This window comes from Myotis daubentonii, chromosome 10 (assembly GCF_963259705.1).
Source record: "Myotis daubentonii chromosome 10, mMyoDau2.1, whole genome shotgun sequence".
Taxonomy (NCBI): Eukaryota; Metazoa; Chordata; class Mammalia; order Chiroptera; family Vespertilionidae; genus Myotis; species Myotis daubentonii.
Window position 1 is genome coordinate 11,895,312 of NC_081849.1, and position 23,946 is coordinate 11,919,257.

A 23,946-nucleotide genomic window follows, 5' to 3' on the forward strand; every position below is an offset into this window, starting at 1 on the left:
GTGGGGGGAAGGACACTTTAAATCATATAATTGTCTAATCACTATGCTGTATACCTGAAACTTAAGAAAAAAATACATTTTTAAATGGTTATCATACAGAGTCTAAGTATAGGTTGTTTATGTTAATAAAAGCCAAATAACTCCAGAATAAACTTTGGCTTATTATCAGTAAAGTGGTAAGAGTCTAGGTTCCAGTATGTGCAATGGACCCATAAGTCTTTCAGTGGTTATTGAATACTCTACTTGTGAAGGACTGTGCTTGATTCTCAGCTGAGGGAAATCTCTTTTATTAAAAAAGAAAATATTTTCATTTTTTATACTTTATAGCAAAGATCTTTCCATGCCCCCCAAAGCTAAATATTCTTAACATATATTAGAGATTATTTTGAATTATATTGATACATATCTGAAATGAGTATTGACATAAATTTTATATTGTATTATGCATAATTAATGTGCATAACTAATTATCACAAATTAATGAATTAAGACACCTCTTTTGTTAAGTGAATTTGTATTTGGAATTTTTACTATCAAAATGTCAACCTCAATTTCTTTGAATACTTAAAATACACACACTCATTATCTATCTTCATAGCAGCTGTTAGACATACATGCCATTCCACATTGTCATCTTCTTTCCTAAGAGTTAGCAGCGTGGTGAGTGGATGTCCAGCGACACCAGGGCCACTCTCCGGGGATGGGTGTGCATGCTGCACCACGAGTGCACGGCTTTGTGTTGAAGGGTGGGATCGCTTAATAGTCTGATTGAGGATCTGGTGGTCAAGGGTCATGGAGGGTTTTACTTGATGTCTGGCAGGACTTTCCAGGTGTGTGGGGACCTAAAAAATATAAAACAAACAATTGCTATGTGTAGCATCATCTGGCATTTCAAAGTTCCATTCTCAACAATCGAATTACTAGGGGCCCAATGCACGAAATTCGTGTAAGAGTAGGCCCTCACAGCCCCGGCTAGTCTGGAAAGTCATCCAGAAGGTCGTCCGGATAGTTGTTTCGCTGTTCAGCGGTTCAGTCTATTTGCATATTAGGCTTTTATTATTATAGATGACAATAAACACACTATAACATCTATTTTCTCTCAAATTTATGGTTCAAAGTTTACTAAAATCATTTAAATGCTAACCATGCTTTTAAGAATAACCCTCAAAATTACATGCAAATAAAACAAAATTGGGAATAAATATATAACTAGCATTACTTTTTGAGGGTCTCAAAAAGAAAGGTTGAAATAATACAAGGAAAGTACAGTTGAATCATTATTATTACTGATTTTTGTATTTCATTAGATTCCTTTACATTACAAATATAAATATTCTATAGGATATAATAACAACTATCTTTTATTTAAATTTTTTAAATTACCCAGGAAGGAGCAGAAACAAAAAATAAATATACTAAATATTAAGTGTAGTACTTTATGGGTGGTGAAAATCTAGATGGTTATTTTCACTTTTCTATATTTTCCAGTTTCTATACCAGGCATATTTAAATTTTTTAATAATCTTATTTTTAAACCCTTCCATATTCCCACTTTATAAAAACAAAACTTTGGGAGAGTCATTCTGAATGACAGAAAAAAATGGTCTAATATTTTGGAACTCCTTTTTCAAATCACAGACTTAATATTCTGAGCATCTTCAGTCTAACTGTCATAGTTAACAACATACCATTATTTGTATGAGGACAACTTTAAGCATTTCAAGCTTTCCTCTTAAAAGCCCGGGAAAGCCTGCCAGCCCCCTTTATATTAACTAAGCTGTGATGTGGATACATTTTCCTCAAGTGGCCTATTATAGACCTAATTAATATTTCCCTCATGTTTAACAATAGTAAAGATGGCTTCACAGTGCTTATTTTTTGTTTATTTCAGTTACACAAACTACTCCTTAAAGCCCTTAATATGCATTAACTCAGATAAATAGCATTTATGAAGTATTTTGCATTTAAATTAGCTGGTTTGGGGTACCATATTGTAGTAGTTACTTTAGTTTAATTTTGTTATGCTGACATTTTTAGCATTATTTTAATTGTGCTGCCATAGAATAATTTTCAGTCATATAACAAAAGATTAAGATTGGTAATAAAGATTTTACATGTTACTAATTATATTACTATGAACTTTAAATTTGTGCTGGTAAAATAACATTGCGTTACAATGCCACGGGTAATTTTTTAGGGGAGCTATTTAGATTATCCTGCAGTTTTAGTTTATTCTTCTTCATCTATATGCATTTATGAAATATACATTATAAGTACTATTTTCATATTCACAAATCTGAATCTCTTACACAATGTAACTAAATGCTAGAGTATATTGTATATCTACAAATGGAAAATATCTCTTCTAAAAAAAAAAGTATGTTGAATCAGAACTTATAGCATTAACTAATTCATTTTTCACTTTTCATCCACTGGCTAGGAAAGCTTCATCAGAGTGCTTGCATTTGTGTGACATTAGGACTACAAGAGGAGTCATAGAGGTGATCCCAGGGCCCTAGACGTTTTCCACTAAGGCACTATTAATATCAGCTACAACAAAAGCAATAATAATGACAATAATATGCAATAGTTACCGGTCACTGCGCTAAGCAATTTACCCACATTCATCTAATCCTTGGTAGAGCCTTAGGAGATAGGTTCCATTGCAGCATGTAGATGAAGCCATCGAGACTTAGAGATTAAGTGACTACATGTTACCACTCCTCAAGTAAGGGATGAAGCCAGAATACAGACCCTGCCTTCTTAAACATTACACTTATTGGCTCAGTAATGTATACAACAAATTTAAAATGCCACACAAAGAAGTGGTTTTAAAAAAACTAATTAAAAGATAAAACGGTTATAAATCAGGTGTTGGAAGGAGATGGTCTTGCATAAGAAGAAAAAGAAGGGAATCTCAAATGCAAAATATAAAAATGAAACAATAAAAGACATCGGAAGTCACAAAGTTAGTAGTGAAAAGGAACTCATAGAAATACCTTCCTTTCTCAGAGCAAGACTACCATCTCCTCTTTAGACCACTCTATACAGAGAGAAAATAAAATATAAAATGGATCCAACTCTAATTCTGCCTAAATAATTGGTTACTTAAGGAATTCCAAATGTTTAGCAGGCAAAAGTGAAGACTAACTTGGACCCAATTCATGTAACACCTGTAAATGAAGCAGAAGAGTCTAAAAGCTCAGTAGAGTAGAAAAAGAATCAATGGAATGGAATGAAGCTACTGCCCAGAAAAATCTCTATGTTTTCTAATATGGATTGATATCAGAACAATGATACAACTAAGTGTAAAACATCAGTTAAATCATATGAGCCAATTTTAAAATAATTTTACATCGCCTGGGATCTAAGGATACAACTATAAAACTATGTATTAGAGCTGTTTCACCGAAGGTCCCAGTATTTATTTGGATGAAGTGAATGAAACTATAGGTTGCCATTCTTCATTTATTCACTTATGTAAAAAATACGTTTTCTGCCCTAGCCCAGGAGCTCAGTTGGTCGGAGGGTTGTCCCAATACAGCAAGTTTGCAGGTTCATTCCCCAGACAGGGAACATAGAAGAATCCACCAATGACTATATAAATAAGTGAAACAAAAAAATCTATCTCTCTCTTTCAAATCATTAATTTTTTAAAAAAAATTTTAAGAAATATGTGCCCAGAATGTGTGTACGGAATGGTACACTGAAGGTAGAAAGGAGATAGTTGCAATGTCTGCCTTCAAAGACCTTGCAGTCTAGTCATGGTCTAGGCAGGAAAGAAAAATACATGATCTCCAGCGCTAGCACTGTGTTTACCTTGCTGGCTGCTATATTGTCATATTTCCTACACACACCCAGATAATGGCACACAATAGGCTTTTTTTACCTTCTTTTTTTCTTTTTTATATTTTTATTGATTTTAGAGAGGAAGGGAGAGGGAGAGAGAGATAGAAACATCAATAATGAGAGAAATCATTGATCAGCTGCTTTCTGCACGCCCCCTACTGGGGATTGAGCCCACAACCCGGGCATGTGCCCTTGACCAGAATCAAACCCGGAACCCCTCAGTCCACAGGCCGACTCTCTATCCACTGAGCCAAACCAAATAGGGCCGCACAATAGGCTTTTTAAAATATGTAAACTGCATGTATTCAATGAATTATTGAGTGAATGGGTCAACAAAGTCGAGTGTATGATTAACTTTAGTGACATCAGAGAGCTTTGGGAATCCACAAGAGAAACAGATGAACCATTATCAGAATAACAGTGTGAGCCTAGCAAGTGGAAGCAGCTATATGTTGTGATCCGACTCATTAACCTGTGAAAGAGACTAAGACCATCTAAATATAGGGAAATTTTGTTATTGAAAACAATAAGTAAATCATACCTCCAGAACTATGCATTATGTCTCAATATTATCACTCTGCTACTGGAAACTAAATATAATAATGGTCAGTTTAAGTCCAAGGTTTTCTCCATGTATAGAAATCTGTCTTATTTCACTTAAAATATATTTTTTATTTATAGTCTCCCCGTTTGTTGAAATATTGTAAATAAATAGAAGCTGTGAATGTTTGTGAGAGGTAGTTGCACCAGAAAATGTAGGCTGAAGATTAATATTGTAATTTAATATAAAATTTACTCATGAGCATCCTGGCAGCCAAGAAAAAAGGACACAAAATATATATATCATATATAGTAGATCATATATATATATATATATATATATATATATATATATGTATGTATATATATATATATATATATATCATATATAGTAGAACTTATGATATTGCAGATATTTGACCATTGTTTTGTACAAAATGTCAGCTCCATGTGCTTTAATCAGAGGCAGGACAGTCATGCAGGGGAAAATCTAGGCCATGCACTATAACATCCACTATATTTATTTTTGATCAAAGGCCCACAGAATAATATGAATCAGCTCAAGTAAAAAGCCCAAATATATAATTTGGTACTGATCTGACCGAAACTTTGATAGCACTTACAAAGGCAGAGTAGTGTTTTCAAAGCCAATTATCCTGAGGACACCATATTTGGATACACAAATTGTCTCAAACTGGGCTTTAGATAGAATTGTGTGGTATGTGTTTTTTTAAGTTCCATTATTTGAAGTTATAAAAATATAAAACTTAGCTTAAAATTTTTTAAAGAAATCTGTTTCAAATGTAGTCAAATTCCCATATTCTAAGAGAGATGTAGGTCTTTTTAAAAAAATCACAAATATAGGTATTGTGGTTACCAGAGGTGAAGGGGGTGGAGAAGGTTGAAGACAGTAAAGGAGGTCAATATATTAGTAGGATGATGGAAGGGGATTAAATTTATAAGCTCACAATGCAATATACAGATGATGTATTACAATCTTGTAGACTTGAAATGCATATAATCTTATTAACCAATGTCACCCCAATAAACTTATTAAAAAGAAATTTATGTATTAATGAGCTATAAAAATGTTTAGACCTATTAATAAGAGAACCCAAAACTGTGCTTACTGAGTAATCTGAAGTATTTTTTAAAATTAAGGTTAGATCAATGGAACAAAACAGAGAACCCAGAAATAAACTGATGCCTTTATGGTCAATTAATGTTTGACAAATGAGACAAGAGGATTCAATGGAGGAAAGACAATCTCTTCAATAAAGGTGTTTGGAAAATTGAACAGGCACATGCAAAAAAAAAAAAAAAGAAAGAAAGTAAACCACCAACTTACACCATGCACAAGAATAAATTCAAAATGTATAAAAGACTTAAATGTAAGTCACAGAACCATAAAAATCCTAGAAGAAAACCTAGGCAGTAAAATCTCAGACATCTCTCATAGCAATGTTTTTGTTGCTATATCTCCTAGGGAAAGAGAAACAAAACAAACCAATTTTTTTAAAAAATGGGACTGCGTCAAACTAAAAAGCTTCTGCACAGCAAAAGAAACGATCTACAAAATGAAAAGGGAAGCCACTATATGGGAGAACATATTTTCAATGATATATCTAATGAGGAGTTGATTTCTAAACTATAGGGTTTTCCCAAAAAATGTATATACATACTTTGAATAATTATAAAGGCAGTGTTTGTTAAAATACTTTTTATTTTCAAATTTGAGCTATCAGCTGTTAAAATGTGTATGCATTTTTTGAGACACCCTGTATATAAATAATTTACATGACTCAACACCAGAAAGACAAACAATCCAACTGAAAAAAAAAAAATGGGCAAAGGTGTCATGGCTGGGTGGCTCGGTCGGTTGGAACATTGTCCCATGCACCAAAATGTTGTGTATGTTGGTTCCTTGTCAGAGCACATGCCTAGGTTGCAGATTTGACCCCTGGTTTGGGGGCATACGTGAAGCAACTGATTGTTGTTTCTCTCTCAAATCTATGATTCTCTCCATGTGTTGCTGTCTCTCTCTATCTCTGTCTCTCTTTCTCTTCTTCCCTTCCTCTCTCTCTCTGAAATCAATGGAAACATCTCCTCAAGTGAGGATTTTAAAAAATGGGCAAAGGACATGCATAGATGTTTCTCCAAAGAGGACATACAGATGGCCAATAGACATATGAAAAAAATGTTCAATGTCACTAATCATCAGAGAAATGCAAATTAAAACCATAATGACATATCATTTCATACCTTCCAGAATGGTTATCTTCAATAAATCAACAAACAACAAGTGCTAGCAAGGATGTGGAGAAAAGGGAACCCTAGTGCACTGCTGATGGAAATGCAGACTGGTGCAGCCACTGTGGAAAACAGTATGAAGTTTCCTCAATAAATTAAAAATGGAACTGCCTTTTGACCCAGTGATCCCACTTCTAGGTATTTAAAGAATTCCAAAACACCACTCAGAAAGAATATATGCACCCCTATGTTCATAGCAGCATTATTTACAATATCTAAGACCTGGAAATGGCCAAAGAGTTCATCAGTAGATGAGTAGATAAAAAGGCTATGATACATTTACACAACAGAATACTATGCAGCCATAAAAAAGAAAGAAATCTTATCTTTTGCAATATCATGGATGGACCTGGAGATTATTATGCTAAGTGAAAGAAGACAGAGAAAGACAAATACCACATGATCTCACTTATATATGGAATTTAATGAACAAAATACAATAATGAACAATATAGAAAGAGAGGCATGGATACATCAAAATAGATTAACAGCTGTCAGAGGGGAGGCAGGAGTCCGGTATTGGATGGAAATGGTGAAGAGATTAGCCAAAGAACATATATGTAAACCCATAGACACAGGCAATAGTGTGGTGATGACCAGAGGGAAGGGGGACAGGCTGGGAAGAGAAGATGAAAGGGAAGGAAAATGGAGGACATCTGTTGTAATAGTGTCAACAATAAAAATAGAACTAAAAAATGATTAGAATCACACAAACTCCTCCAAGTACAATGAGCTAAAGGAAAGGAGTTGGTCAGGAAGGAAAAAAAAAAAGCATTGTCATGGTTGTAGAAAACATAATCATTGGGGAATCACAAGCACAAAACCAAAATGTATGTATCTATGATCTCTACTTTTTCCCTTTTTCTAGTCTTGCTCTTTGAACTACACTAGATACAGGAATTTTGCTTTGGGGGGAGATTTGGAGGAAATTCATGCAAAAGCAGCCTAATGCCATAGAGAAAAGTCGGATCTCATTCTCTGACATTAGCAATTTAAACAACAGAAGATGATTTAGAGTATCAAATACCTGGTGTCTTTTTTTTTCTCAAAGTTAAGATCAGTCTTGGAAGTTTTCAACTCTACAAATTAGCAAATATGTAGTTAGAAATTAATTAATACTAACAAAATATCAGGTGGTCCTATTTGCATTTGGGTTTAAAATGTCCCACTGGGTGGAAGAGCTGAGAAGGAATGGGAGCCAGCCACGCAGTGCTAACTGGAAAGACTCTCAAAGTCCCCATGGCCAGTCATTCTCATCTTCACACAGTGATTTTCAACTTATGCTCTTAGATACATGAATCATCCCCTAATTTATTTTTCAATGTTCTACACTATCGTCGTTTGACCTAATTCTTATATGGGTTTCAGAATCCATCCAGTGGATCGCAATAGGGAGAGTATATTGTACAAGGAAATTTTAGAAATAAATAGTCATACAAGAAAAAAAAAAAACCTTTAGAGGACTCCACAAACCCTGTGTATAAGGTGTACGTGTAATATTTACTAGTTGTATCATAGCTCCTTAAATACTGCTATGTATTTATATTCATTAAAGCTTGTATATATTTTAGCTTCTTTAAAAAGGCTACCTTTTAGCATAAGCAAAGTAAGCCAAAAGGAGAAATATAAGTATCACATGATCTCACTCATGTGTGGAATCTAATGAACAAAATAAACTGATGAACAAAATAGATCCAGAAACATAGAAGCATGGAACAGACTGACGAATCTCAGAGGGAAGGCAGGGGTAGGAGGTGGTTGGGGAGAGATTAACTGGGGAACTTATATGCATCTGTGCATAACTCATGGACACAGACAATAGTGTGGTGAAGGCTTGGAAAGGGTGGGTGCAGGATGGAGGGGGCCAATGGGGGGAAATGGGGGGGGGACATCTGTAATATTTTCAACAATAAAGATAATTTTTAAAATGTTATCTTTTGATAAAGAAAGCATAAGATAATGATAAAAGCCCCCCCTCAGCTAATTCTTTCGAGAGTTACTCAGCAAACAATGAGAGTTTGCTGTTTGTTAGAGCCAGTCCTCTGGGAAAGTCATTCCTCTCCCAAAAGCAGGTCTGTGACCCATGTGTCACCATCCACCTGGAGACCACTTATCTAAACGGAGGTCACGGAGCCTGGGAGGAGATGAAACACCTTCTGGGTGCTAGTCTTTTAAAACTCAATACTAAAAAGTGATGGCAAACATCATATAAGAAATTAGCTCAGTAACAAGACTCTTTATCACCATTAATTTACTAGTCAAACAAATTAATCAAGCAAATATGGCCACATACCTAGTGAGCATGTATGACTATCTGCAAGGACAGAAAGAAATATATTCAGCCAGAAATACATTTCTTGTAAATATTTTACCAGGTGATAGTGAATAAAAACATACCAAACACACACACACACACACACACACACACACACACACACACACACACACACATCAAAAAGCAAGGTAGACATCCACATTCACTATGACAGTATTTAATTTTGTTAATTTTCTACTAAAGCTTGAATTTAATAAATGAAGTAAAAGCTTTGACTTCACAAGTGAGTAATAGGTAACTATTAATTATGTCCCAAGTATCAGAGGTTTATAAGAGGAAATCTATTTTGGGGGGCTTATGAATCTACTACCTCCTAGGTATCTACTTATAAAAGCTATATGACATTTGCTAAGGTTCTGTAGTAAAGATTAATAACTCATTTCTTCAACTCTCACTTTCTTCACAGTAGTCTTTGGATATTTATATACCCATAAATCTCATCTTGACTAAAACTAAAATTATAAAGTCGAGCTTGTCTGATTGAGATATAACAACTGAACAAAGTAAGGCCCAGTTCATCAAAAGTTTTGCTTAGCTTCTGAGTAAGTGTCAGCATATTTCAGTTGAGTATTATATAATCCAAAACTATTTGAAAGATACTAATACAAAATATGATTCTAATATATTCCTTCAGTCCCAATCATTTGAATGTGGGTAATTCCAACAGTGTGTCTCTGAGGAGTGATACACACTTAAAAGACTTTAGGAGGCATGAATGTTACTGATCAGAGTTTTCCTAATTCAATAGTGTTCTAGCAGTAAAAATGCTTGCACTCCACAAGCACTCATATTTGCACTGGAAAGTCTAAGCTTCCCTTGTAAATCTCTTACAATTAATCCAATTCCATCTACTGTATTGATTTGTTTTGTTTATGTTAGTATCTCAGTAAAATTACTGTTTTATACCTTTAAAAGAATTAGATAAAGCAGCAGTAACTGTGGTTAATCTAGTCTAATCTGTTTTGGAAGAGTATGTATATTTGGAGTTTTGAACCATACATATCAATCAAGAATCACATCGAGACTGACCAGCTCATGTTGGCTTCAAAATAATACAAGAGCCATGCACACACTAATGTCAACTGGCAACATCAATAACCAGAATAAGTTAATACGAAACATGAAAAAATCTTAAGCCACAATGCTTTAATAAATATTTGACATTGTGTGCAAAGATTTAGCATTCATTAATTCTATAAATATTTTTGAGTGCCTACCATACATTAGGTTTTATGTTACTGTTTAAACTTTCAGAATAAAATTATGAAAAAACAGACATAATCCAGTCTTCAAAGAGTCTATTAAGAGATATAGATAATTAAACATATAATTATAACACAATGTAATAAACCCGATGACATCAAAAGTTCTCACAAAATCAAGCAGAAAGACCTAGATAAAAATGGGAACAAATCATTCAAATAATAGTCATTTTCTGAAAAAAAGTCAGTTTCTGCTACTAATTTTACTAGTTCATTTGCTTAACAAATATATGCATGCCTATGCATGCTAGCCACTTGGGTTGGTAATTATGGTGAGCAAAGTCAAGCATGGTGAGCAAAGTCTCTCTCCTCACTTAGCTCATGGAGAGGTGAAAGAGACAGATTTTTAATCAAAAAATCACTCAAATGTCTATACATCTTCAAGTGCTACACATGATAGGAAGTATGAGCATGTAGAAAAAGATTAGACAGAAGTCAGGGGTAAGTTTCCTGAGGAAGGAACGATAGGCTGAATCTGGAGTATGACAGGAAGCAACAAGAGGGAGGGTATAGAAAAAGCATTCCAGGGAAGTGGAGCAGCACATGCAAAACCCTGGTGGGAGGAAGCAAGATGAGAAAAATGCACTGAAAGGAAATAATGGGACTAGAGCAGAGAGATTATGATGTGCTATGAAGTGGGTAAGCCAGTAGGACAAGGCCATGAAATTCTTTAAGTACAGAAAGGTGACTTATTTTTCTTTATCATAAGGACGGGGACAGAGTAGTTTGGCTGGGTGAATGTTAAGGGTGCAAAATGATAAAGTCCAGGAAAGAAACAAGAGCTGCTTGTCCTAGGTCCATGTGATCAGGGTAAAGTGGTCACATGGAAACAAGTAGCTGGATTCCACGGATGTTAGAAATTGATTAAGAAATGATACCTGAGTTTTTTGGCTTAAGTAGCTGAATGGATAGTTTTGCCAATAGAGAAGACTGGGACTGGGGGAGAGAATCGTAAGTTTGATTTTATACATTGAGTTTGTGATATTTCAAAGGTGGTGAAGCGGGTAGCTGGGTCTGGAAATCAGAAGTAAGGTATGGGCTGTGGATACAACTTATGTAACATCTATACTTAGGTGATAACTGATGAGATGATAATTAGAGGATGTACAAAATTATAAGAGGAGAGGCCTGGAACAAAACAGGAGAGACTCCCAAGTTCTAATTACATTTAGGAAAATCTATTGTGATTTTAAACTCTATTTTCCCCTAGGTTCCATTGATTAGTTTCACACATTTTGCAAAATGCTTATTTGAAGTTTGTGTGTGTTACATTGTCAGGTAAATACTGGAAGGAGTCAATGGGGTGAAAAGGGGGGACAGCTGTAATACTTTCAGCAATGAAGGTAAATTTAAAAAAAGAATAGTCTAAATAAGACATTTCACTGTCTAAAAAAATTAAGTATGCATGAAAAGTTTAATTTCAAAAAACAGTTTTCTATATGCATTGCTGTAAATTTATACTGAAAAGCCCAGTAAGTGTGTGCATTTACCAGTCACCTCCAGTAAATAAATGCACAGGGCTGGGGCATGGTTCAGCGCACGTGGGGACATTGGAGGGTGGGTTAAAACTGCTGCAGAGGAATCTCAGAGGGAAGGGGGAGGGAGGTGGGAAGAGATGAACCAAAGTACATATATGCATATATGTGTAACCCATGGATGCAGAATAGTATGGTAGGCCTAGAGGGGGTGGGTGCCAGGTGGAGGGGACCAATGGGGTAGGGGGGGATGTCAGTAATACTTTCAACATTAAAGATAAATTAAAGAAAAAAACTGCTGCAGAAAGTCATACCTCTGGACAACAGAACCAGTTACCACAGGTGATGTGGTGTGATCACGTACTAATCATTTGCTGAACATTGATTACCAATGGTCACTCTTGGATTTAAATATGTAGAATATGTAGACTATAGTTGTCAATGTCTAATATTTATGTCAGGGGAATTACGACACTGTTTTTTCCAACATATGGCCTATTCACTAAAATCTGTTAAAATAGCAGTGAATTAATAACAAAAAGTAACTAGTTAATTTCATTATAAACAAATCTTGGCATATTAAAATTAACAGGGTGTTAATTTTCACATGTGACATATGGACCAGAAATTTTGTCTGTTAAATTCAAAGCCTATTAAATCAAGGTCCAAAAAATTGAGGGTTAATGTATGTAGAAAGGACTATGCTATATGCTTTGCATATATTTTTTTCATTTAACCTTATAATATCATAAATAAAAGACTCAAGTGGGTCATCACAACTAGATTTTAAACTAGTGCAATATATAATTGCTTGTTATTTTCCAAAAATATTATGTATTAAAATTCAAATTTAAATTTTAATACATAATATTTTTAAATAAAATTTCTTGATAATATATAAAGAACTAATGAGATGAAGATATGTCCTTTCCAGCCCTAGCTGGTGTTGCTCAGTGGATAGAGCATTGGCCTGTGGACCAAGGCGTCCCAGGTTCATTTCCAGTCAAGGGCATGTACCTTGGTTGCAGGCTCCTCCCTGGCTTGGGCCCTGGTCAGGTCATGTGCAGGAGGCAACCAATCGATGCGTTTCTCGCACATCAAAATTTCTCTCTGTTTTTCCCTCTCTCTGAAAATATATCCACAGGTGAGGATTAAAAAAAAAAAAAGATATGTCCTTTCCAAGTCAATAAACCAATTCTATGATGGAAAAAATGTATTGTTCCATTATTTAAGAATAAATTATCCAGGTATAACATTATATTTTGTGTTATTAGTCATATTTGTATTTGGTGCCAATAGCTAGATTTAAATAAGTTAATACTACCATTTATATGCTTTTTCAGAAGTTTCTCATACAACTCAATTGTTTCCTATAAGTATGGAAATGCACAAGTTAATTACTTAAGCTACATTCAGTAAAATTTCTTAAATATTTTTTCATGAAGATGTTTAGCTGACTGAAATAGTGTTTAAACATTAATATTTATTATGACTATTTTTATAAAGCAAAAGACATTTTGCTTCAGAAATCAACAATTACATTTAAATGATGCTTTATACTTTACAGTTACTTTCAACTTAAAACATAGCTCTCATGAAATGCTTGAATGTATTATTTTTTCATCCTCGGTATAGTAACCTTTTGATATTATTTTCATTATGAAGTTGTGAATGTTCTTTCAAGGATGCAGAGAATAAAGGAGAAACAAGACAGAATTTTTTAAAAGGTCATAAATCAAATACCTTGGAAAGTCATCAACTGCATTTTTTTTTAATTCCCATGTTCTAAAATAGAACCAAAGCCATTCATAAGGACAAGTGGGATAAAAATCAAAACTCCCTACAATTCTTGCCATCTCTTGTATCATCCTGTTACTAATACATTGTATTTTTCCTTTTTAATTATATCTTGAGGGTTAGATTTGGCAAATTATCAACATATACAGACCTTATAAAAGAAAGAAAGTGGGCAATTAATGTGGTTAAATTTATAATGAAATTCATACAAGACTTTGTAAAAATAAAAAGAATTATAAATGTTTATTTCTCAAAAATTTTCTAAACACTTCAAATGGCTTTATACTATCTTAGACTTGAAAATTTTTAAAATATTTTATCTACTTTATGAGTTGATATATGATCATCAATTAATGAAGTCATTTTTATCATAATAAAATGTCATCATTAGAACTGCAGAATTCCAGTCTAACCATTTTCTAAAGAATATGATTGGGGGTATTTTAGGTAGTTAAATATTAAAATGATCTAGCAGAAAATGAGACATTGAAATTATTCATTTTGATTGACAAACTGAGGAAAATGGCTTTGTTACATAAGTACATGTCTCTCAATCAATTTTTGTAGATATTACTTTCATTTCTCAGTAGGAAAATGTAAAATTTATATTCTCTTTATTTTACTTAACTAGTAAATATGATGATTTTTGGCTCCCTATGTTCTAAATGTACCTGTTATTACATTATCTCCATTAATCAAATTCTTCAAGTGATTGTGTAGGAAAGGCCTTCAGTTATATCATTGTTTTAGTTTTACCTTACCCTTGTCACTGAAGAGCAATGCTCTTTTATAATAAAAAAAAACATCCTTCTGCTTTAATATTTTTATCATTACAGAAAGTACATTACCATGAAACATTAATTCATCAAAAAGACTGATCACAGTACCTCATGGACTAGTTGAAAGCTCAGAATGCAAAATCATAGTAGCCACAATCACAGGTTGAATCAAACATGCCAGTGATTTGAGTAAGGACTTTTCTCTTCATTTTATGGATGAAGAAACTGAAGCTCAAACAGATTATCTGACTTCCTCACAATTATACTGGCAAAAAGTGAACTCAACTTCTTGTCCTTTGATTACAAATAGGTTCAACTGCAAGTTATTTATCATTTGTTGACAAGAAAAATAAAACTTAACTCCATCCCCCACTATCTGAAAAAAAAAGTGTTCTGTATTCAAATACAAATATGAACCAACCACCTGTACTCTCTGGTGGAAAAACCTTGGAGTTGCCTCCCCACTCTTAATGTAGTTTTACTTGACTCACTTATGATTTTTTTTGTTTTATTTTGTGTTTTATTTCATCTGTCTGGTAACCATCAGATGCTGCAAGATCTGAGATCTCCCTACAGTATGGGACATCGCTACAATCAAAACCTACCATCAGAAAATATTAACTCTAGATTCGTCTTTCTTTAAGGTGCTTTGTTCCACTTTAGTCTCTGGATGTATGTATTAAATGTGCACTGAAGAGTCCTAGCCCCTTTTCCCAGGGGAAATTTTAGTTTCCTTATACCATTGCTGTTGCTTTTGTGTTTCTTTCCTAAGAATCTCTAACTCCTTTTCACAAGAGAGAAAGGGTGGATGGGGAAGGAGGTGAAGGGAGAAAGTATTATTTTCAGCTTGGCTTATTCTATATAAATATCATGTCTATTGTATTTAGTATTTTTTAACTTCTTGCTCTCAGGGATACATTTAAGAAATGAACAAATGCCTATGAAAAGGTAGCAAGAATTGGAATAACAAAATGTTATTAGTAAGAACTTTCTCTTGTGTCAATTACTTTTGAGAAATAAAAAAAAAAATCAACCTGGTAGGTAATAGTGTAGCTTTGGAATATGTGAAAAGCATTTTACTGTAACTTCAGAGGTGAAAATCCGGGATTCTATTTTCCATATAATTTTAGCAGACTAACCAATTAAAATAAGACTTTTTTATTAAAAACTAAAAGGAGAAAACAAAAATTTATTATAAAATATTTTAGTCTGTTAAACTTTTATCAATTATTTACAATTATTCTGTGGTAGTTAAAATAATGCCTTCCTCAACAAAGATGTCTGCACAGTAATACTCCCACCTGTGGCTATGTGAGCTTACATTATGAAAGGGGCTCTGTGTGTGTGATGAAATTGAGGAGTTTTAGATGGAGAGATTATTTTGTATTATCTGGATGGGCCCAATGTAATGTCTGGGAGGGCCCTCATTAGAGGGAGACAAGAGGGTCAGAATTGGACAGGAGGAGCGTGGCTCTGGAAGCAGAGGCCACAGTGAAACACAGGGAGCCAAGGAACTGGGCGGCCTCTGGGAGCTGGAAAAGGCGAGGAAAAGGTTCTCTCCCAGAACCTCCAGAAAGAAACAAAGCCCTGGTGCTTTGATTTCAGCTCCGTGAAAAATATTGCAGAGTCCTGCCCTCTAAATACGGTAACGTGCGCCATTTTAAGTCTAAGGTTGTAGAATTTTATTGCAGCAGCAATAGAAAACTAATACGTATGTACTCCTTTTTAATTTGATTCCAAGTTCTATTTTCTCATTCTTGTAGCAGTAACAATTTTGTTGATGGCTTTTAAGAAACACCCTGCATGGAAATGATGGCAGCATGAGATTTCCTTATCATAGCTGAAGAAAACCCTAACAGAAGTCAGTTCTCTAAATCTAACACCTTTAACTTCTCAAGGCTATTAAAATAGTCCAGTAAAAGAAGTTATAAAGGCAAAATGTTCTTCTTCCTTTCTTTTCTACCTTCCTTTGTTCTTTTCTTTCTCTTTTTCCCTTTCTTCTTTCTTTCTTTCTTTCTTCCTTTCTTTCTTTCATTTCTTTCTTTTTCTTTCATGCATTCTTTCTCTTTCTTTCTTTCATCTTTCTTTTGTTCACCTTTCTTTCTTTCTTTCTTTCTTTCTTTCTTTCTTTCTTTCTTTCTTTCTTTATCTTTCTTTTGTTCACCTTTTTTCTTTCTTTCTTTCTTTCTTTCTTTCTTTCTTTCTTTCTTTCTTTCTTTCTTTCTTTCTTTCTTTCTCTTTTAGTATAATCTCAAGAAAGTATAGGTGAGGACAGATGAAAATGGAAAACTAGACAGAAGTCAGCTCATAAAGAGGAATAAATATCACCCTAAGCTTATAGTCCTAATGTACCATAAAATTCTTTTAGCAGAATGGTAACATGATCAACTAGTATTTCAGAAATATCTCTCAGGCAACAATATGGAGACTGAATTATGGAAAAACCAGACTGGGTGCAAAAAGTATATTTAGGAGTTTTCATTAATATTTCAGGAGAGAAGAATAAAGGTTTCAAGTTAAGTCAATAGTATTTAATATTGAAAAGACAGACCAAACATTACCCCTAATATAGAGGAAATATATATATATATATATATATATATATATATATATATATATATATGACTTCTGATTCATTTATAGATATAGTGAAGAGGAAGAAAGGCTCACATAAAATGCTTAAGTATGAAAGGGGAACTGGTGAAGAAGATGGCAGTTACCAAAATAAGGAATTGAGGCAAAGTATTAATGAAAAGATTATAATTTCCATGAAATCTGGGTGTCTCCCAGGACAGAGATCTGGTAAACAGTTAAATGTGTGGATTTAGAAATACAGATTTGGTTGCCAGCTTAGAAGAAGTTGTTAAATCAGAGTTTTAGATCAAGCTACACAGGATGAAGATTTAAAATTAAAAAGATAAAATAGGAAGTAAAGACCTCTGAGAAACACCAACATGCAATACACAGGAAAGACTAAAGGGATCTCAAAAAAAATATCTAAAAAAATTAGTACAGAGTGACATGACAAAGACAAAACAAGGAAGAAAGAAGTGGTTAAAAAGCCCAGTGCTACAGGGATGCGGGAAGAGAAAGCGCAGAAAGTATTGCTGACGGACTGGGGAATAATTGGGTCACTGATGCTCCTGGGGAGAATGATCTCAGAGGCTGGTGAGACTGGCAGTCAGCCTGCAGGGACAGGAGGGGCATTGGGAATTGTAAATAAGAAGGCGGAGGGTGGGGGGGAGGGGGGAGCTCAGCACTTGCACGTTTTCTTCTCTCTCCACCCTCTCTCAGAGGAAGCATCTGTTCGCATGACTTCAAACACCTCCTACATGCCTGACTCCCAAAGCTGCATTTCTGTTCAGATGGCCCACGAGGAAGGACCCTGGAACGCAGTGGCTTGAGAAGTGAATTGGAGGTGCTGCAAGGCTCCTCACTACGCACCTTCTCTCTTCTTCTCACTGTGGCTGATGTCACCTATTCCCACGGCTTAAATACAATTTACACACTAACAGAACGTAAATCCTAAATTTTCCTTCTTTGCAGGTTCAGCTTTATATATATTAGAGGGAGAGGAACATACACACACATACACACACACGCGGAGAGAGGAGAGAGAGAGAGAGAGAGAGAGAGAGAGAGAGAGAGAGAGAGAGAGAGAGATTACTCACAAATATCTCGAAATTTAAAATTTATATGCCCAAACACTCATGATTATTCCCTCAAAACCTGTTTCTCCCCAGTCTTTAGTTAATGGCATCATTATTCATCCAATTTCTCAACTCAGAAATTGGATAGTCTTCCTTGTATCTTTTCTTTTCCTCACCCACAATGTATTATCCGCCCTGTCCATGCTAGCTCTCAAAAGTATGGCAAATGGAGTGTGGCTGTCTCCTCTCCCCGCCATGGCGTGTGCTCATCCACTGATACCTGTGTACTCTGAAAAGGGGGAAACATCTGGCAAAAATGTCACTTTGCCTGCTGTGTTTCAGGCTCCCATTTGACCAGATATTGAGAACTGTCTTCACACCAGCTTGCACAAAAACAATAGACCAGCCCTATGCTGTCAGTGAATTGGCAGGGCATCGAACCGGTGCCGAGGCCTGGGGTCCTGGCAGAGCTGTGGCTCAAATTCCCAGAGTCTGAGGTGGTGGAACTCATCGTTCTGGCCAGGATGCTTTTGGAAATATGTGTTGTGGGGGCCACATGTTTGCACCAACCAAAACCTGGCACCCTTGGCACCGCAGAGTAAACACAACACAGAGACGATATGCCATCTGCTCTGCCCGGGCTGCCTCAGCCTTCCCAGCACTGGTCATGTCTAAAGGTCACCGCATTGAGGAAGTTCCTGAACTTCCTTTGGTGGTTGAAGATAAAGTAGAAGGCCACAAGAAAACCAAGGAGGCAGTTTTGCTTCTTAAGAAACTTAAGGCCTGGAATGATACAAAATAAGGCCTATGCCTCTCAGTGAATGAGGGCTGGCAAGGGCAAAATGAGAAACTGTGGTCATATCCAGCGCACGGGACTTTGCATCATCTATAATGAGGACAACGGTATCATCAAAGCCTTCAGAAACATCCCTGGAATTACTCTGCTTAATGTCAGCAAACTGAACATTTTGAAACTTGCACCTGGAGGGCATGTGGGCCATTTCTGCATTTGGACTGAAAGTGCTTGCCGCAGGTTAGATGAGCTGTGTGGCACTTGGCATAGAGCTGCCTCCATCAAGAGTAACTACAGCCTTCCCATGCTCAAGATGCTCAGTACAGGCCTGAGCAGAATCTTGAAAAGCCCAGAGATCCAAAGAGCCCTCCGAGCACCGCGCAAGAAGATTCACCGCAGGGTCCTGAAGGAGAATCCACTGAAAAACCTGAGAATCACGTTGAAGCTAAACCCAGAGGCAAAGGCCCTGCGCCGGAACACCGTTCTTCGCCAGGCCAAGAGCCACAGGCTGCGGGTGGATAAGCAGAGCAGCACTGGAACCCAATCAGATGAGAAGGGGTTCCAGGCCAGAAGCCTGTGGTCGGGGAGAAAGGAGAGGAGGCTGTTGGCTTAAGAAGCAGAAGAAGCTTTTGGTGGGGAAAAGGCTGCAGCCACCAAGAAACCAGCCGCTGAGAAGAAGCCCGCAGAAAAGAAACCCACCACAGAAAAGAAGCCTGTGGCATAAACTTAAATTTGTTTCTTCCATAAAAGGTCAAATCACTGTGGACAGATAATTTTGAATAAAAGTATGATCAAAGGCAATGGAGAAAAAGAAGTATCGCAAATGAATTTACCTTTATTGTTACTACCAGAGCTCTACTCCAAACCACCATCATCCCTAACTGTAAGTCCTCCACTGCTGATCTTCCAGCACCCTCCGTTGCTGTCCTCAACTGTTCTTTTTTTAGATTATTTTATTTTAAAATACCAAAAAAACCACAACATTTTGTCTTTTGGTTTTAATATCCCTTTATGTTTTTATTTATTTATCTTTATTATTGTTCTCTTTTTTCCCCATGACCCCCATTCTCCCTACTCCTGTCCCCTCCCTAGGCCTTCACCCCACTATTGTCTGTATCCCTGGGTTATGTATATATGCAGATAAGTTTTTTGGTTGATCTCTTCTCACCTCTTCTCCCCACCCCCTTCCCTCTAAAGATCCTCTATCTGTTCTGTGCTTCCATGTCTCTGGTCTATTTTGTTTGTCACTTTATTTTGTTCATTAGATTCAATATATGAGTGAGATCATGTGAGATTTGTCTTTCTCTAACCGGCTTATTTCACTTAACATAATACTTTCTAGGTCCTTCCATGCTGTCTCAAAGGTAAGAGATCCTTCTCAATAAATCAACAAACAACGAGTGCTGGTGAGGATGTAGAGAAAGGGAACCCTAGTGCACTGGTGCAGCCACTGTGGAAAACAGTGTCGAGTTTCCTCAGAAAACTAAAAATGGAACTGGCATTTCACTCAGTAATCCTACTTCTAGGAATATATTCTAAGAATCCAGAAACACCATCAGAAAGAATGTATGCACCACTATGTTCATAACAGAGCAATTTACAATAGCTAAGATCTGGAAACAGCCCAAGTGCCCATCAGCAGATGAGTGGATAAAAAGGGGGTGGGTATATTTACACCATGGAATATTATGCAGCTGTAAAAAAAAGAATCTCAACTCTTCTTTATATATCTTCAGAATTGACTTTTAGAATCATAAAATGTCTTCTCTTCCCTTCTGCTTAACATCTTTCAATTGCTTCTCATTTCATCTAGAATAAAATCCAGTTTGCTTGGTCTGGCCTACAAGATGGACAGGTGACTCCCTGCCTATCCAACTTCATCTCATATCACTCTCCCTTGTGCTCACTTGGACTAGCCACAATGGACTTTTATTTTTAGTTAATGTAATAAAATGAACACTACGCTCCCCCCCCACACCCCATTTATCCTCCAGACACACCTTTTTTTCCATGCCTGGAATGTCTTTTTCTTGGGTTCTTTGAAAGACTGACTTCTAATCTCTCAAGACTTGATTATAAAGTCTCCTGACTACTTTGTTTAAATGGATCCTTCCCTAATATTTTCCATTTCTAAATCCTTTGCGGTGTTCACATTGTTCTAATTATTCATATGTCATTATTTGTTACCTATGTTACCAACTACATTCTAAGCTTGTTTAGGACAAAGAAATTGTCTCTTTCACTTATAATTAGACATCCTGTATTGTTCACAGCACCTAGTATATGGCAGGTTTTAAATAAATATTTTTGAAACAAACAAATGAGTGAATGAGAAAAAAAACAAAAACAATGGTGATTACAACACATTGGATGCTTACTTTATGCCAAGAACTATTCTAAGCATTTTACATGTATTAATTTTTTAATTTTCTCAATAATCCTATGGAGTAAGAATGATTCTCATTCTAATTTCAATGTTGAAAACACTGAAGCAAAGTGAAGGTAAGTAATATGTCAAAGGACACATAGCTAGTAGTGCCAAGATTTGAACCTAGGAAGTGTACTTCCAGAGTTTATACTCTTAATCAGCTTTAAAAATTTTGGAATGCTTGACCATAAAATGAAAAATCTTGGGGGACTTTAGTTATCATAGATAGCTCTGGGGTTAGAGAGTGTTGTTTTGTTTTGAAGTGTGTGTATGTCTGTGTGTGTGTGTGTGTGTGTGTGTGTGTGTGTGTGTGTGTGTGGAGAGACTTCATGTTTACATGTACAGGGTAAAATTTAATTGAGGAGAGGTAGTAGATATAAGCAAAAAAGAATGACTGATTAAGTAGGTGACTGAAAAAATAGGTGTTGAGTGGGATCTAAAGCAGAGGACCTAGTTTTGACAAAAGCATCTTCTTTCTATGAAACGGGAAAAGAATGTGTTTTAATAAAGATATTTTTAGATTTCTGAGGAGGAAATTGAAAATATTTTCTTTCTAAATTAGATTTTCTCAGTAAACTTATAGGCAAATTCATCTGCTGAGGGTGTGGACAGAGGTGATGAGATATAAATTTGGATGAGAGACATAAGTGTACAAAACCTACTAAATGGAATAGAAGAGAAGAGGAAGGTCCCACTAAAACTGAAGATCAATTATTTGTAAAGTCCTCAATCTGCATATTGTCCTGGACTGTTTTCTTTGACAGCTGCCTGGAGGTTGAGCTAAGAGACTGCACTGAACAAGGATTACCAGGTATGACAGACAACAATGGGGCAAGAAGGGACTCTACTTGTGAGAACTTACCGGAATGAGTAGGGCAAGGGCTGGATGTGAAAGTGAACAAAGACCGAAAAATGAGAAAATTGAATAGTCAGTGGATTAACAGACTCAGTCATGTCAAAGAGAAAGTATAAATAGTGAGAGAGCAAGGGAACGGGAAGGCTGAGAGCTGTGGTCCCAGCCCAGAACACTGGATCCTCTGAAGGCTCCTGTCTGTGGGAAAAAGGTGCTTCACAGCCTATCCCCATTGACTTTCCTTCTAAAATCTATTTTTACTGATTTCAAAGAGGAAGGGAGAGAGAGATAGAAACATCAATGATGAGAGAGAATCATTGATTGGCTGCCTCCTGCACGCCCCCACTGGGGACGGAGCCTGCAACCCGGGCATGTACCCTTGGCCAGAATTGAACCTGGGACCCTTCGGTCCATAGGCTGATGCTCTCTATCCACTGAGCCAAACAAGCTAGGGCCTCATTGACTTTTAAAACATTTTTAATCTTCCTTTCAATTGCTCACATACCTTCCTCCTTAGGAAACCATTCGAAATTGTCATAAATATCCATGCTTGTTAATACTGATCACTTTCTTGGTGGTGGCAAAAATTCTGCCATAAAAGGTTTATTGGTAACATGTACTTGTCTATCAACCAGGCTTCCCCTTCTCCATGGCAAATTAGCTCCAAAATTGCAGCTTCAAACATGATTGTAATCCTCTTCCTTACTGTTCGTAGAATATTTTACAATGACAAAATGGTGGCCATTTTCTTAACTTGAAATATGATGCTTTCACGAGTAAAGACAGTGATGTCTGGCATAAATCATTTGATTTTTTAAAAATATATTTTATTGATTTTTTTACAGAGAGGAAGGGAGAGGGATAGAGAGTTAGAAACATCGATGAGAGAGAAGCATTGATCAGCTGCCTCCTGCACACACCCTAATGGGGATGTGCCCGCAACCAAGGTACATGCCCTTGACCAGAATCGAACCCGGGACTCCCAAGTCTGAAGGCTGACGCTCTATCCACTGAGCAAAACCGGCCAGGGCATGATTTTTAAACACTTGCACCATTTTCATTATTTTCACCATCAGTGTCACAGTTGGTGTGTCTTCTCTGTCATTGAAACTGAATTTTTAGATATGCAGCCACAAAATTATATGGAAGGCAAACAACTGGCATGGAACCCAAAGGCAATAATCAATAACGTGAATAAGACTTACAGTGAAATGTGTTTTTATACAACATTTTACAATTTACACAGCACTTTCTTATGCGTGGATCCCTTTTATGATCTCATATATCTCATATTTGATCCCTTATGATTGCGATCCCCTATTTAACACTTTTTACTGAGGACATAATTAAAGTTATTAAAGTAGCACAAAGTTAAAAATCAACTCATCCATGTCTGCTTATCTCTATTTTGGTGTTCTCTTTAACGTGAAAGCTATGTTGCCCTAGCTGGTTTGGCTCAGTGGATAGAGTGTCAGCCTTTGGACTGAAGGGTCCTCGGTTCGATTCTGGTCAGGGGCACATACTGGGATTGTAGGCTTGATCCCCAGTAGGGGGCGTACAGAAGGAAGCCAATCAATGATTCTCTCTCATCATTGATGTTTCTATCTCTCTCCCCCTCTCCTTTCCTCTCTGAAATCAATAAAATATATTTTTAAAATAAAAACTATGTTAATAATCAGAGTGATAAAAATGGCATACATTGCTGGTGAGTATAGAAATTTTGCTTAGTGTCAGGCACAGAGCTTGGAGCACTACCAGGCTTGCCTCACGTAACCCTCACAACAGTGATGTGAGCAGCATTGTTCTCTAGGCTCTACACTTCAGAAAGTGAAGATAATGCATAGGTTTAGGAGCTCTAAAGCAAAGCAAGGCTTC

General features: G+C 36.1%; 1 protein-coding gene and 1 pseudogene across 4 annotated transcripts in view; one reads left to right on the forward strand and one right to left on the reverse strand.

The window, feature by feature from the left end:
* The window catches only part of TFEC (transcription factor EC), an 82,575-nt gene that overhangs the window by 48,667 nt on the left and 9,962 nt on the right, over positions 1-23,946 (reverse strand). For all 4 annotated transcript variants that reach the window (XR_009454688.1, XM_059711602.1, XM_059711603.1 and 1 more), the window contains exon 2: positions 615-842. Coding sequence is in view for 3 of the 4 variants with exons in the window: in XM_059711602.1 (XP_059567585.1) it covers positions 615-842 (228 nt within the window). In the remaining variant the exon portion in view is untranslated. The remainder of the gene's footprint in view (positions 1-614; positions 843-23,946) is intronic.
* LOC132211403 (large ribosomal subunit protein uL4-like) lies at positions 17,958-20,082 on the forward strand (annotated as a pseudogene).